Here is a 16086-nt window from a genome sequence, read left to right as displayed (position 1 = left end):
AGGGACAGGGGGATCTGAGCCACCCACTGAGCCACCTTCAGCTCCTGGGCATGGGGGACAGGGACAGGGACAGGGGACAGGGACAGGGTCAGGGGGCTCTGAGCCACCCGCTGGGCCACCTTCAGCTCCTGGGCATGGGGGGACAGGGACAGGGGACAGGGGGATCTGAGCCACCCACTGAGCCACCTTCAGCTCCTGGGCATGGGGGGACAGGGACAGGGTCAGGGGGATCTGAGCCACCCACTGAGCCACCTTCAGCTCCTGGGCATGGGGGGACAGGGACAGGGGGATCTGAGCCACCTTCAGCTCCTGGGCATGGGGGGACACAGGGGACAGGGACAGGGACAAGGGTCAGGGGACAGGGACAGGGGGCTCTGAGCCACCCGCTGGGCCACCTTCAGCTCCTGGGCATGGGGACACAGGGGACAGGGTCAGGGGGATCTGAGCCACCCACTGAGCCACCTTCAGCTCCTGGGCATGGGGGGACAGGGACAGGGGGATCTGAGCCACCTTCAGCTCCTGGGCATGGGGGGACATAGAGGGGACAGGGGGCTCTGAGACACCCACTGAGCCACCTTCAGCTCCTGGGCATGGGGGACATGGGGGGACACAGGCGACAGGGACAGGGACAGGGGGATCTGAGCCATCCACTGAGCCACCTTCAGCTCCTGGGCATGGGGGGACACAGGGGACAGGGACAGGGACAGGGGGATCTGAGCCACTCACTGAGCCACCTTCAGCTCCTGGGCATGGGGGACAGGGACAGGGACAGGGACAGGGGGCTCTGAGCCACCCACTGAGCCACCTTCAGCTCCTGGGCATGGGGGGACAGGGACAGGGTCAGGGTCAGGGGGATTGGGCAGGGCGGTACAGGAACCACAGCCCGTAGCAGTGCCCCAGCAGGCACCGAGCCCACAGCTCGGGCACCAGAGACGACTTCTGAGCCACCCGCTGGGCCACCTTCAGCTCCTGGGCATGGGGGACAGGGACAGGGACAGGGTCAGGGGGCTCTGAGACACCCACTGAGCCACCTTCAGCTCCTGGGCATGGGGGGACAGGGACAGGGACAGGGACAGGGGGATCTGAGCCACCCACTGAGCCACCTTCAGCTCCTGGGCATGGGGGGACAGGGACAGGGACAGGGGGATTGGGCAGGGGGGGTACAGGAACCACAGCCCGTAGCAGTGCCCCAGCAGGCACCGTGCCCACAGCTCGGGCACCAGAGACGACTTCTGAGCCACCCGCTGGGCCACCTTCAGCTCCTGGGCATGGGGGACAGGGACAGGGTCAGGGTCAGGGACAGGGACAGGGACAGGGGGCTCTGAGCCACCTTCAGCTCCTGGGCATGGGGGGACAGGGACAGGGACAGGGGGATCTGAGCCACCCACTGAGCCACCTTCAGCTCCTGGGCATGGGGGACAGGGACAGGGACAGGGTCAGGGGGATCTGAGCCACCCGCTGGGCCACCTTCAGCTCCTGGGCATGGGGACAGGGGACAGGGTCAGGGGGCTCTGAGCCACCTTCAGCTCCTGGGCATGGGGACAGGGACAGGGTCAGGGGGCTCTGAGCCACCCAGGGGACAGGGACAGGGACAGGGACAGGGGGATCTGAGCCACCCACTGAGCCACCTTCAGCTCCTGGGCATGGGGGACAGGGACAGGGACAGGGGGCTCTGAGCCACTCACTGAGCCACCTTCAGCTCCTGGGCATGGGGGGACAGGGACAGGGTCAGGGTCAGGGTCAGGGGGCTCTGAGCCACCCAGGGGACATCCAGGGCAGGGGGCACCTGGACAGGCTCACAGGGACAGGGACAAGGGTCAGGGGGCTCTGAGACAGCCAGGGGACAGCCAGGACAGGGGCACAGCTCAGGGGGAACCTGGACAAGGGTACAGCTCATGGGGACAGGGACAAGGGTCAGGGGGCTCTGGCACAGCCAGGGCAGGGGGCACAGCTCAAGGGGACACCTGGACAGGGGGCACAGCTCATGGGAACAGGGACAGGGGTCAGGGGACTCTGGGACAGCCAGGACAGGGGGCACAGCTCAAGGGGACACCCGTCCAGCTGTTGTGGCAGGTGAACACCTGCCCAGGTGAGCCATCTCCCTCAGACACACCAGCCCAGGTGTGCCCCCTCCCCCATTGCCCCCTGCCCAGGTGTGCCCCCTCCCCCAGTCCAGGTGTGCCCCCTCCTCCATGTCCCCCCTGCCCAGGTGAGCCATCTCCCCCAGCCCAGGTGTGCCTCCTCCCCCTGCCCAGGTGTGCCATCTCCTCCAGCCCAGGTGTGCCATCTCCCCAGCCCAGGTGTGCCATCTCCCCACTCCCCTGCCCAGGTGAGCCATCTCCCCCATCCCAGGTGTGCCCCCTCCTCCATCTCCCCCTGCCCAGGTGAGCCATCTCCCCCAGCCCAGGTGTGCCATCTCCCCCACTCCCCCCTGCCCAGGTGTGCCATCTCCCCCAGCCCAGGTGAGCCATCTCCCCTAGCCCAGGTGTGCCATCTCCCCCATCCCCCCAGCCCAGGTGTGCCCCCACCTGCCCAGGTGTGCCATCTCCCCCAGCCCAGGTGAGCCATCTCCCCTATCCCCCAGCCCAGGTGTGCCCCCACCTGCCCAGGTGTGCCATCTCCCCCTGCCCAGATGTGCCCCTCCTCCACCTCCCACCAGCCCAGGTGTGCCTCCACCTGCCCAGGTGTGCCATCTCCCCCTTGCCCAGCTGTGCCATCTCCCCATCCCAGGTGTGCCCCCACCTGCCCAGGTGAGCCATCTCCCCAGCCCAGGTGTGCCATCTCCCCACTCCCCCTGCCCAGGTGAGCCATCTCCCCAGCCCAGGTGTGCCATCTCCCCAGCCCAGGTGTGCCCCCACCTGCCCAGGTGTGCCCCTACCCATTCCCCACCCAGGTGTGCCCCCTCCTCCATGTCCCCCAGCCCAGGTGTGCCCCCACCTGCCCAGGTGTGCCCCCCCCCATTCCCCATCCCAGGTGTGCCCCACCTGCCCAGGTGTGCCCCTTGGCCCATTCCCCCACCCCAGGTGTGCCCCCACCTGCCCAGGTGTGCCATCTCCCCCATCCCAGGTGTGCCATCTCCCCATCCCAGGTGAGCCATCTCCCCCCACTCCAGGTGTGCCCCCACCTGCCCAGCTGTGCCCCTCCCCATTCCCCATCCCAGGTGTGCCCTCTCCCCATCCCCCAGCCCAGGTGTGCTCCTCCTCCATCTCCCCCAGCCCAGGTATGCCATCTCCCCCATCCCAGGTGTGCCATCTCCTCCATCTCCCCAGCCCAGGTGTGCCCCCTCTGCCATTCCCCAGCCCAGGTGTGCCATCTCCTCCATCTCCCCCATCCCAGGTGTGCCCCCTCCCCATTCCCCCATCCCAGGTGTGCCCCCACCTGCCCAGGTGTGCCCCTCCCTATTCCCCCTGCCCAGGTGTGCCTCCTCTCCCCAGCCTAGGTGTGCCCGCTCCCCATTCCCCAGCCCAGGTGTGCCATCTCCCCCTGCCCAGGTGTGCCCCTCCCCATTCCCCACCCCAGGCGTGCCCCCCTGCCCAGGTGTGCCCCTCCCCATTCCCCATCCCAGGTGTGCCCCCAACTGCCCAGGTGTACCATCTCCCCATCCCAGGTGTGCCCTCTCCCCATCCCAGGTGTGCCCCCACCTGCCCAGCTGTGCCCCTCCCCCATCTCCCCCATCCCAGGTGTGCCCCCCTGCCCAGGTGTGCCCTCTCCCCCATCCCAGGTGTGCCCTCTCCCCCAGGTGTGCCCCCACCTGCTTGGTCCTGCGAGGCGGGGGCTGCTGGGGGCGCTGCTCCGGGCCTGGCACAGCTGGGCCTCAGAGGTCCCAGGGGGCTCCAGCAGCTCGGACCGGCACCGGGAACCCCTCGTACCTGGGGGCACGGGGGAGGGGCACAGGTGAGGGGGCACAGGTGAGTGGGCACAGGGAGGGGGCTGAGGTGAGGGGGCACAGGTGAGGGGGCTCGGGTGAGGGGGTTGGGGGCTGTCAGGAGGGCTGTGGGTGAGGGTTTGGGAGGCTGGCAGGTGGGCATGGGTGAGGGGTTTGGGGCTGGCAGGTGGGCAGGAGGGCACAGGTGAGGGTTTAGGGGCTGGCAGGTGGGCACAGGTGAGGGGTTTGGGGCTGGCAGGGGGCACAGGTGAGGGGTTGGGGTCTGGTAGGGGGCTACAGATGAGGGGTTTGGGGCTGGCAGGTGGGCAGGGGGCACGGGTGAGGGGTTTGGGGCTGGCAGGGGGGCTGTGGGTGAGGGGGTTTGGGGCTGGTAGGGGGCTGTGTGTGAGGGGGGCAGCTGGGTGAGGGGTTTGGGGCTGGTAGGGGCTGTGGGTGGGTGGGTGGGGTCTCACCTGTACCGTGCAGGGGGCTGTGGGTGAGGGGTTTGGGGGCTGGCAGGGGGCTGTGGGTGGGTGGGTTTGGGGCTGGCAGGGGCTGTGGGTGGGTGGGGTCTCACCTGTACCGTGCAGGGGCTGTAGGTGGGTGGGTGGGGGTCTCACCTGTACCGTGCAGGGGGCTGTAGGTGGGTGGGGGTCTCACCTGTACCGTGCAGGGGCTGTGGGTGGAGTGGGTTTGGGGGCTGGCAGGGGCTGTGGGTGGGTGGGGGTCTCACCTGTGCCGTGCAGGGGGCTGTGGGTGGGTGGGTTTGGGGGCTGGCAGGGGGCTGTGGGTGGGTGGGTGGGGGTCTCACCTGTACCGTGCAGGGGGCTGTGGGTGGGTGGGGGTCTCACCTGTACCGTGCAGGGGGCTGTGGGTGAGGGGTTTGGGGCTGGCAGGGGGCTGTGGGTGGGTGGGTTTGGGGGCTGGCAGGGGTCTGTAGGTGGGTGGGGGTCTCACCTGTACCGTGCAGGGGCTGTGGGTGGGTGGGTGGGGGTCTCACCTGTACTGTGCAGGGGTCTGTAGGTGGGTGGGTGGGGGTCTCACCTGTGCCGGGCAGGGGCTGTGGGTGGGTGGGTTTGGGGGCTGGCAGGGGGCTGTGGGTGGGTGGGGTCTCACCTGTACCGTGCAGGGGCTGTGGGTGGGTGGGTGGGGGTCTCACCTGTACCGGGCAGGGGGCTGTGGGTGGGTGGGGGTCTCACCTGTACCGGGCAGGGGCTGTGGGTGGGTGGGGGTCTCACCTGTACCGTGCAGGGGGCTGTAGGTGGATGGGTGGGGGTCTCACCTGTACCGGGCAGGGGTCTGTAGGTGGGTGGGTTTGGGTCTGGCAGGGGCTGTGGGTGGGTGGGTTTGGGGCTGGCAGGGGGCTGTGGGTGAGGAGGGCTGGGTGAAGGGTTGGGGCTGGCAGGGGTCTGTGGGTGGGTGGGGTCTCATGGGTGCCGTGCAGGGGTCTGCAGGTGGGTGGGTGGGGGTCTCACCTGTACCGGGCAGGGGTCTGTGGGTGGGTGAGTTTGGGGGCTGGCAGGGGGCTGTGGGTGGGTGGGTTTGGGGGCTGGCAGGGGTCTGTGGGTGGGTGGGGTCTCACCTGTGGCCGGGCAGGGGGTCTGTAGGTGGGTGGGTGGGGGTCTCACCTGTACCGTGCAGGGGGCTAGTGGGTGAGGGTTTGCGGGCTGCGCAGGGGGCTGCTGGGTGGGGGTGTCTCAGGGCTGTGCAGGGGCTGTCAGGGTGGCTGGGTGTGGGGTCTCACCTGCACCGGGGCAGGGGTCTGTGGGTGGAGGGGGTCTGGGGATCTGGGACCAGGGGGCACTGTGGGTCATGGGTGCAGGGTTTGGGGCTACTGGGGTCATGTGGGTGGGTCAGGGGTCTCACCTGTAGGCACGTGCAGGGGGTCACTGTGGGTGGAGTGGGGGTCTCACCTGGGTACCGTGCAGGGGGCCAGTGGGTGGAGTTTGGGGGCTGGCAGGGGCTGTGGGGTGAGGGGGTTTGGGGGCTGCAGGGGTCTGTGGGTGGGTTTGGGGGCTGGTAGGGGTCTGTGGGTGGGTGGGGGTCTCACCTGTACCAGGGCAGGGCTGTTGGGTGGAGTGGGTCTGGGGGCTGGCAGGGGGCTGTGGGTGGGTGGGGTCTCACCTGTACGGGCAGGGGGTCTGTAGGTGGGTGGGGGTCTCACACTGTGCGGGCAGGGGGCTCAGCCCTGTCAGGCCCGCTGGCTGCTCGGGGTGATGAACACCGTGGGCTCACCTGAGGGGGTCGTCAGCTCATCAGGGGGTGTCCTCCGGGTCTCCAGGGCTGCCTGCACCTGGGGGGCACAGGGGGTCACTGGGGACATGGGGGGGGACACAGGGGTCACTGGGGACACAGGGGACATGGGGGTGGCACATGGGGGACATGAGGGGGCAGGGGGACACACCTTGTCCTGCACCTGGGGGGCACAGGGGGTCACTGGGGACATGGGGGGGCACAGGGGTCACTGGGGACATGGGGGGGCACAGGGGTCACTGGGGATGTGAGGGGGTCATTGGGGACACGGGGGGGCAGGGGGACACACCTGTCCTGCACCTGGGGGCACAGGGGGTCACTGGGGACATGAGAGGGCACAGGGGGTCACTGGGGATGAGGGGCACAGGGGTCACTGGGGCATGGGGGAGCACACCGGGTCACTGGGGACCTGGGGGGGCACAGGGGGTCACTGGGGATGCGACATGGGGGCACAGGGGGTCACTGGGGATGTGAGCATGGGGGACACAGGGGGTCACTGGGGGACATGGGGGGGCACAGGGGTCACTGGGGATGTGACGGGGGCACAGGGGGTCATTGGGGACACAGGGGGGCAGTGGGACACACCCTGTCCTGCACCTGGAGGGCACAGGGGGTCACTGGGGATGTGAGGGGGGCACAGGGGGTCACTGGGGATGTGGGGGACAGGGGGTCACTGGGGACACGGAGGGGCAGTGGGACACACCTTGTCCTGTACCTGGAGGGCACTGAGGAGTCACTGGGGATGTGAGGGGGCACAGGGGTCACTGGGGATGTGGAGCCAGGGGGCACAGGGGGTCACTGGGGCACATGGATGGGGCATGAGGGGGTCACTGGGGATGTGACAGAGGGGGCACAGGGGGTCACTGGGGACATCAGGGGCACAGAGGTCACTAGGGATGTGACAGGGTCACTGGGGTACACTGGGGGCACATGGGGGCACAGGGGTCACTGGGGACGTAGGGGTCACGGGGGTCATGGGGCGGGGGCAGGGGCACACCTGTCACTGCACCTAGGGGGGCACAGGGGGTCACTGGGGTCATGGGGGGCACAGGGGTCACTGGGGATGTGGGGGGGCACAGGGGGTCACTGGGGACGTGAGGGGTCACTGGGGACACGGGGGGCAGTGGGACACACCCTGTCCTGCACCTGGAGGGCACAGGGGGTCACTGGGGATGTGACGGGGAGGCACAGGGGGTCACTGGGGACACGAGGGGACTATGGAGGGCACACCTGGTCACTGCGGACCTGAGGGGCACAGAGGGTCACTGGGGATGTGAGAGTCACTGGGGCACGTGAGGGGGCACAGTAGGGGACACAGGGGGTCACTGGGGGATGTGAGGGGGCACAGGGGTCACTGGGGATGTGAGGGGGGCACAGGGGGTCACTGGGGACATGACAGAGGGGACACAGGGGGTCACTGAGGACGTAGAGGTCACTGGGGACATGGGGGGCAGTGGGACACACCCTGTCACTGCACCTGGGGGCACAGGGGGTCACTGGGGATGTGAGGGGGCACAGGGGGTCACTGGGGGACATGGGGGACACAGGGGTCACTGGGGATGTGAGAGGGCATTGAGGGGACATGGAGGGGGCAGTGGGACACACCTTGTCCTGTACCTAGAGGAGCACGGGGGTCACTGGGGGATGTAGAGGGACACAGGGGGTCACTGGGGACATAGAGGACGTCAGTGGGACACATTTTGTCGATTCAGGTGTCGAAGAACTCGAGGCAGGGGTGGTGGGACATGGAGGGGACACAGAGGGGACACAGAGGGGACACAGGGGACACAGAGGGGACACAGAGGGGACACAGAGGGGACACAGAGGGGACATGCAGGGCACAGAGGGGACACAGAGGGGACAGAGGGGACACAGAGGGGACACAGAGGGGACACAGGGGACACGCAGGGCACACAGGGCACACACCTTGTCGACGCAGGTGTCGAAGAACTCGAGGCAGGGGTGGTGGGACATGAAGAGGACACAGAGAGGACACACAGGGGGCACAGAGGGGACACAGAGGGGACACAGGGGACACAGGGGACTCAGGGCACACACCTTGTCGACGCAGGTGTCGAAGAACTCGAGGCAGGGGTCGCGGTCGCTGGCGAAGGAGCAGTCCTCGATGAACTGGGTGAAGAGCTGCGTCCTGAGCAGCTGCCCGTAGAAACGCTGGTACTGCCGCTCACGGGAGCGCAGGAACCCTGCGGGAACAGCCACACCCCCAGGGGGGGAGGAGGGTCACCATGGGACCACCGGGGACCACAGGGGATGGGAGGGGCACCACGGGACCACCAGGGACAGGAGGGGCACCACGGGACCACCAGGGACAGGATGGGATGGGAGGGGCACCATGGGACCACCAGGGATGGGAGGGGCACCACGGGACCACCAGGGATGGGAGGGGCACCACAGGGACCACCAGGGATGGGAGGGGATGGGAGGGGCACCACGGGACCACCAGGGATGGGAGGATGGGAGCGATGGGATCGGGATGGGACAGGAGGGGCACCACAGGACCACCAGGGATGGGAGGGGCACCATGGGACCACCAGGGATGGGAGGGATGGGAGGGTCACCACGGGACCACCAGGGACAGGAGGGAGCATCACGGGACCACCAGGGATGGGAGGGGATGGGATGGGATGGGATGGGAGAGGGCACCACGGGACCACCAGGGATGGGAGGGGATGGGAGGGGCACCACAGGACCACCAGGGATGGGAGGATGGGATGGGATGGGATGGGAGAGGGCACCACGGGACCACCAGGGATGGGAGGGGATGGGGAGGGGCACCACGGGACCACCAGGGACGGGAGGGCACCACAGGACCACCAGGGACCACAGGGGACAGGAGGGGCACCACAGGACCACCAGGGACAGGAGGGCACCACGGGACCACCAGGGACCACAGGGGATGGGAGGGCACCACGGGACCACCGGGATGGGATGGGAGGGGTACCACGGGACCACCAGGGATGGGAGGGGATGGGAGGGGATGGGAGGGGATGGGAGGGGCACCACGGGACCACCACAATGGGAGGATGGGAGGGCACCACAGGACCACCAGGGATGGGATGGGATGGGAGGGGATGGGAGGGGCACCACGGGACCACCAGGGATAGGATGGGACAGGAGGGGCACCATGGGACCACCAGGGATGGGAGGGGATGGGAGGGGATGGGAGGAGCACCACAGGACCACCAGGGATGGGAGGATGGGATGGGATGGGATGGGAGGGCACCACGGGACCACCAGGGATGGGAGGGGATGGGAGGGGCACCACAGGACCACCAGGGATGGGATGGGAGGGGAACCACGGGACCACCAGGGACCACAGGGGATGGGAGGGGCACCACGGGACCACCAGGGATGGGAGGGGATGGGAGGGGCACCACGGGACCACCAGGGATGGGACAGGAGGGTCACCAAGGGACCACCAGGGATGGGAGGGGATGGGAGGGGCACCATGGGACCACCAGGGACCACAGGAGATGGGACAGGAGGGTCACCATGGGATGGGACAGGAGGGTCACCACGGCACCCCCCAGCACAGGATGGGACAGGAGGGCCACCATACCACCCCCCTCCCCAGGAGGGGATGGCACAGGAGGGTCACCATGGGATGGGATGGGAGGGTCACCACAGGCCCCCCAGGATGGGAGGGGATGGCACAGGAGGGTCACCCCCCAGGACAGGAGGGGATGGGACAGGAGGGGATGGGACAGGAGGGTCACCACGGGATGGGACAAGAGGGTCACCATGGGATAGGACAGAAGGGTCACCACACCACCCCCCAGGAAGGGATGGGATGGGACAGGAGGGTCATCCCCCAGGAGGGGATGGCACAGGAGGGTCACCATGGGACGGCACAGGAGGGTCACCCCCCAGGATGGGACAGGATGGGACAGCACAGGAGGGTCACCATGGGATGGGAGGGCCACCCCCCAGGAGGGGATGGGACAGGAGGGTCACCCCCCAGGATGGCACAGGAGGGGATGGCACAGGAGGGTCACCATGGGCCCCCCAGGACAGGAGGGGGTGGCACAGGAGGGTCACCACGGCACCCCCCAGGAGGGGACGGCACAGGAGGGTCACCCCCCAGGATGGGATGGGATGGCACAGGAGGGTCACCACGGGATGGGACAGGATGGGATGGCACAGGAGGGTCACCCCCCAGGATGGGACAGCACAGGAGGGTCACCCCAGGATGGGACAGCTAGGAGAGGTCACCAAGGCCCCAGGATGGGCACAGGAGGAGTCACCACAGGATGGGACAGGAGGGTCACCAGGATGGCACAAGAGGGGATGGCACAGGAGGGTCACCACACCACCCCCCAGGATGGGACAGGAGGGTCACCACGGGATGGGGCAGGCAGGAGGGTCAGGGATGGCACAGGGGGATGGCACAGAGGGTCCCAGATGTGCCAGGAGGCCCATGGAATGGGACAGGAGGGTCACCGGATAGGATGGGTCACCAGGCAGGGATGGCGAGTCAAGGATGGCAGGGAGGGTCACCCCAGGCGGGATGGGATGAGGATGGCACAGGAGGGTCACCACTGGAGGCCCAGTAGGAGATGAGACAGAGATGGCACAGGATGCACAGGATGGGATGGCACAGGAGGCGCCACCAGAGATGGGACAGGAGCCCCAGGATGGGACATGAGGGGATGGCACAGGAGGGTCACCATGGGATGGGATGGGAGGGTCACCCCCCAGGATGGGATGGGATGGCACAGGAGGGTCACCATGGGATGGGACGGGAGGGTCACCCCCCAGGATGGGACGGCACAGGAGGGTCACCATGGGATGGCACAGGAGGGGACGGCACAGGAGGGTCACCCCCCAGGATGGGATGGCACAGGAGGGTCACCATGGAATGGCACAGGGGAGGCTCACCCCAGGATAGGATGGAGGCATGGCAAGGGTCACCCAGGACAGGATGGGATGGCACAGGAGGGTCCTGCAGGATGGCTACAGGAGGGGATGGCACAGAAGGGTCACCCCCCAGGACGGGATGGGACAGCACAGGAGGGTCCCCATGGCACCCCCCAGGAGGGGATGGGACAGCACAGGAGGGTCCCCATGGCACCCCCCAGGAGGGGATGGGACAGCACAGGAGGGTCACCACGGGATGGCACAGGAGGGGATGGCACAGGAGGGTCACCCCCCAGGACGGGATGGGACGGCACAGGAGGGTCCCCACGGGATGGCACAGGAGGGGATGGCACAGAAGGGTCACCCCCCAGGACAGGATGGGGTGGCACAGAAGGGTCACCCCCCAGGACAGGATGGGGTGGCACAGGAGGGTCCCCATGCCCCCCCAGGAGGGGATGGCACAGGAGGGTCACCCCCCAGGATGGGACAGGATGGGGTGGCACAGGAGGGTCACCCCCCAGGATGGGACAGGATGGGGTGGCACAGGAGGTCCCATGCCCCAGGAGGGGATGGCACAGGAGGGTCACCCCCCAGGATGGGACAGGATGGGGTGGCACAGGAGGGTCCCCACGCCCCCCCAGGAGGGGATGGCACAGGAGGGTCACCCCCCAGGATGGGACAGGATGGGACAGCACAGGAGGGTCACCCCCCAGGATGGCACAGGATGGGGTGGCACAGGAGGGTCCCCACGCCCCCCCAGGCACGGCACTGACCCTGCAGGGCGAAGAGGCTGGCGGCGTCGCGCTCGGCGGGCGCGGGGGCGGGCGCGATGGGCCGCAGGAAGGAGCGGTACCCGCGCAGGGCACAGGCCATGAAGCGCAGGAAGGCCGCCCGTGCCTCCAGCTCCAGCTGTGCCCGCCGAGCCCCCGCACCCTCCGCCGCGCTCAGAACCAGCTCCGGGGGGGCCTCGTCCGGAGCGCTCAGCACTGCGGGCACAGAGGGGGGAAAACAGGGTCAGAGATGGGCATGGCTTGGGGGGAAAAAACAGGGGGTCAGAGATGGGCATGGCTTGGGGGTCAGAGATGGGCACAGAGGGGGAAAAGAGGGGTCAGAGATGGGCACAGAGGGGAAAAGAGGGGGTCAGAGATGGGTACAGCTCAGGGGGGAAAAGAGGGGTCAGAGATGGGCACAGAGGGGAAAAGAGGGGGTCAGAGATGGGCACAGCGGGGGGAGCAGAGATGGGCACGGCTCGGGGAAAAAGGGGGTCAGAGATGGGCACAGAGGGGGAAAAGAGGGGTCAGAGATGGGCACGAGAGGGGGGAAAGAGAGGGGGTCAGAGATGGAGTACAGCTCAGGGGGGTCAGAGATGGGCACGGCTTGGGGGGGTCAGAGATGGGCACGGCTCGGGGGTCAGAGATGGGCACGGCTCGGGGAAAAAGGGGTCAGAGATGGGCACGGCTCGGGGGTCACAGATGGGCACAGCTCGGGGGAGCAGAGATGGGCACAGCTCGGGGGTCAGAGATGGGCACGGCTCGGGGGGGTCAGAGATGGGCACGGCTTGGGGGTCAGAGATGGGCACGGCTGGGGAAGTCACAGATGGGCACGGCTCGGGGTGGGTCAGAGATGGGCACGGCTTGGGGGGTCAGAGATGGGCATGGCTTGGGGGGTCAGAGATGGGCACATCAGGGGGTCAGAGATGGGCACGGCTTGGGGGAGTCAGAGATGGGCACAGGCTCGGGGTCAGAGATGGGCACATCAGGGGGGTCAGAGATGGGCACGGTTCGGGGGAAAAAGGGGTCAGAGATGGGCACGGCTCGGGGGAGCAGAGATGGGCACGGCTCGGGAGGTCAGAGATGGGCACGGCTTGGGGGAGCGGAACTGTGATGGGGCGGGGTGGGGCAGAACTGTGATGGGGCGGGTGAAGTGGAACCCGCCTAACCCCAGACACCCTAGGACCCCACTCACATCAACTCTAACCTAGCCTCCAGGACTAGGACCATGACCCCAGGCCCCACTCACGCTCATCCAGCTGCTGGACCAGGCTGTGCAGGGTGCGCAGGACTGCAGGACCTCAACAGCTAACCCTAACCCCCAGACCCCAGGACCCCATGACCCCATAGGACCCCACTCATGCTCATCCAGCTGCTGGGCCAGGCTGTGCAGGGTGGCCAGCAGGACCTTACAGGACCCCAGCCTAGCCCTAGCCCCCAGGACCCCCATAGGACCCCAGGACCCCTCAGGATCCCCAGGACCTCCTCAGGACCCCAGGACCTCCTCAGGACCCCAGGCCCCCACTCACACTCATCCAGCTGCTGGGCCGAGGCTGTGCAGGGTGGCCACAGGACTCAACCCTAACCCTAACACCCCCAGGACCCCCCATAGGACCCCAGGACCCCCACTCACGCTCATCCAGCTGCTGGGCCAGGCTGTGCAGGGTGGCCAGCAGGACCTTGCAGGACCCCAGCCTAACCCTAACCCCGCCCAGGACCCCAGGACCCCACTCACACTCATCCAGCTACTGGGCCAGGCTGTGCAGGGTGGCCAGCAGGACCTTGCAGGACCCAACCCTAACCCCTAACTCTCAGGACCCCCAGGACCCTCTCAGGACCCCTCAGGACCCCAGGACCCCCACTCACACTCATCCAGCTGCTGGGCCAGGCTGTGCAGGGTGGCCAGCAGGACCTTGCAGGACCCCAACCTAGCCTAACCCCTAGGACCCCCATAGGACCCCAGACCCCAGGCCCCACTCACGCTCATCCAGCTGCTGGGCCAGGCTGTGCAGGGTGGCCAGCAGGACCCAGGACCCTAACCCTAACCCCAGCCTGAACCCTAACCCCTAGACCCCTACTAGGACCCCCAGACCCCCAGGACCCCCACTCACGCTCATCCAGCTGCTGGGCCAGGCTGTGCAGGGTGGCCAGCAGGACCCCAACCTAACCCTAACCCCTCCCAGGACCCCATAGACCCCAGGACCCCCAGACCCACCCCACTCACATCTCATCCAGCTGCTGGGCCAGGCTGTGCAGGGTGGCCAGCAGGACCCTAACCTAGCCTAGCCCCCACTCTACACCCTAGCCTACCAGACCTCCCCTAGGACCCCAGGCCCCAGACTCACCAGCTCATCAGCTGCTGGGCCAGGCTGTGCAGGGTGGCCAGCAGGACCTACTAGTGACCCCCAACCTAGACCCTAACCCCCCAGACCCCCATAGGACCCCAGGACCCCTCCAGGACTGGCCAGCAGGACCTCCTGCAGGACCCCAACCTCTCAGACCCCCAGGCCCCCCCACTGGACTCGTCCAGCTGCTAGTAGGACCCTAGCCCAGGACCCCTCAGGACTACCCCTAGGACCCCCAGGACCCCCAGGACCCCCACTCACGCTCATCCAGCTGCTGGGCCAGGCTGTGCAGGGTGGCCAGCAGGACCCCAGGACCCCAACCCTAACCCTAACCCCAGGACCCTAACCCCCATCCAGGACCCCTCCCAGGACCCCCCCAACCCTCTTGTGACCTCTCAGGCTACCCCAGCTCACACTCATCCAGCTGCTGGGCCAGGCTGTGCAGGGTGGCCAGCAGGACCTTGCAGGACCTCAACCCTAACCCTGACCCCCCAGGACTCCATAGGACTCCGGACCCCCCAGGCCCCCACTCACGCTCATCCAGCTGCTGGGCCAGGCTGTGCAGGGTGGCCAGCAGGACCTTGCAGGACTCAACCCTAACGCCCAACCCTACCTTAACCCCCAGACCCCATAGGACCCCCAGACCCCCAGGCCCCCCACTCACGCTCATCCAGCTGCTGGGCCAGGCTGCAGGGTGGCCAGCAGGACCCCAGCCCTAACCCTAACCCCCTCCAGACCCCCCAGACACCCCCAGGACCCCCACTCACATCCCAACTCTAACCCTAACCCTCCAGACCCCCAGGACCCCAGGACTCCCAGGCCCCCCACTCACACTCATCCAGCTGCTGGGCCAGGCTGTGCAGGTGGGCCAGCGGGACCTGCAGGACCCCAACTCCTAACCCTAACCCCCCAGACCCCCATAGGACCCCCAGGACCCCCCAGACACCCCCAGGACCCCCAGGCCCCCCACTCACGCTCATCCAGCTGCTGGGCCAGGCTGTGCAGGGTGGCCAGCAGGACCTGCAGGACCCCAACCCCTAACCCCTAACCCTAACTCCCAACCCCCCTCCAGGGACCCCAGGACCCCCAGACACCCCCAGGACCCCCAGGCCCCCCACTCACGCTCATCCAGCTGCTGGGCCAGGCTGTGCAGGGTGGCCAGCAGGACCTTGCAGGGCCGGCGGGGCAGCGCCCGGGGCGGCAGCAGCTTCCTCTCCTCGCTCCTGGAGGGGTGTGGGGGACACAGGGCAGGGAGGGCAGGGGGTGGGCACCGCCCCCAGACCTCCCTTTCTCCCCCCCAAAGGCAGGGACACTCACTGGAAGATGGTGTTGGTGTCCAGGTCGACGAAGATGACGTCGCGGGGGGGCTCGTAGAGGTCGAAGTAGCTGGAGTGGATGCCTACAATGAAGGGCACGGGGGCACACAGCACGTCAGCCAGCGCCAGCGGGCACAGCGGGATGTAGGGGCACTGCCAGCGCAGGGGGAAGATCATCTGGGGACAGGACGAGCGCCGTCAGTGCCGAAAGAAGGAACCCCGAGAGGAGAGAGCGTGGGGATGGGGGATGGGGGAGGGTGGAGATGGGGATGGGATGGGATACAGGGATGGGATGGGATGGGATTGACGGGATTGATGAGATTGATGGGATTGATGGGATGGGATGGGATGGGATACAGGGATGGGATGGGATGGGATATAGGGATGGGATTGATGGGATTGATGGGATGGGATTGATGGGATTGATGGGATGGGATGGGAATGATGGGATGGATGGGATGGGATTGATGGGATGGGATGGGATGGGATTGATGGGATGGGATTGATGGGATGGGATGGGATTGATGGGATAGGATTGATGGGATTGATGGATGGGATGATGGGATTGATGGGATGGGATGGGATACAGATGGATTGATGGGATAGGGATGGGATGGGATGGGATTGATGGGATGTGATGGGATGGGATGGGATGGGAT

The 16086-nt window shown here is 67.5% G+C and overlaps 1 protein-coding gene across 1 annotated transcript in view; it reads right to left on the bottom strand.

Annotated features, from left to right (window-relative positions):
* LOC126642821 (DENN domain-containing protein 4B-like) overlaps positions 1-16086 on the bottom strand; it is a 52627-nt gene that overhangs the window by 16142 nt on the left and 20399 nt on the right. The window contains 9 exon segments of the mRNA XM_050320778.1: positions 3752-3771; positions 3774-3850; positions 3852-3869; positions 5025-5064; positions 6074-6158; positions 8177-8322; positions 11770-11982; positions 15234-15334; positions 15429-15604. Coding sequence (XP_050176735.1) covers positions 3752-3771; positions 3774-3850; positions 3852-3869; positions 5025-5064; positions 6074-6158; positions 8177-8322; positions 11770-11982; positions 15234-15334; positions 15429-15604 — 876 coding nt within the window.

This window comes from Myiozetetes cayanensis, unplaced genomic scaffold (assembly GCF_022539395.1).
Source record: "Myiozetetes cayanensis isolate MyiCay16 unplaced genomic scaffold, myiCay2020 scf242, whole genome shotgun sequence".
NCBI classification, from domain to species: Eukaryota; Metazoa; Chordata; class Aves; order Passeriformes; family Tyrannidae; genus Myiozetetes; species Myiozetetes cayanensis.
This window is presented reverse-complemented; position numbering and strand designations above follow the sequence as displayed.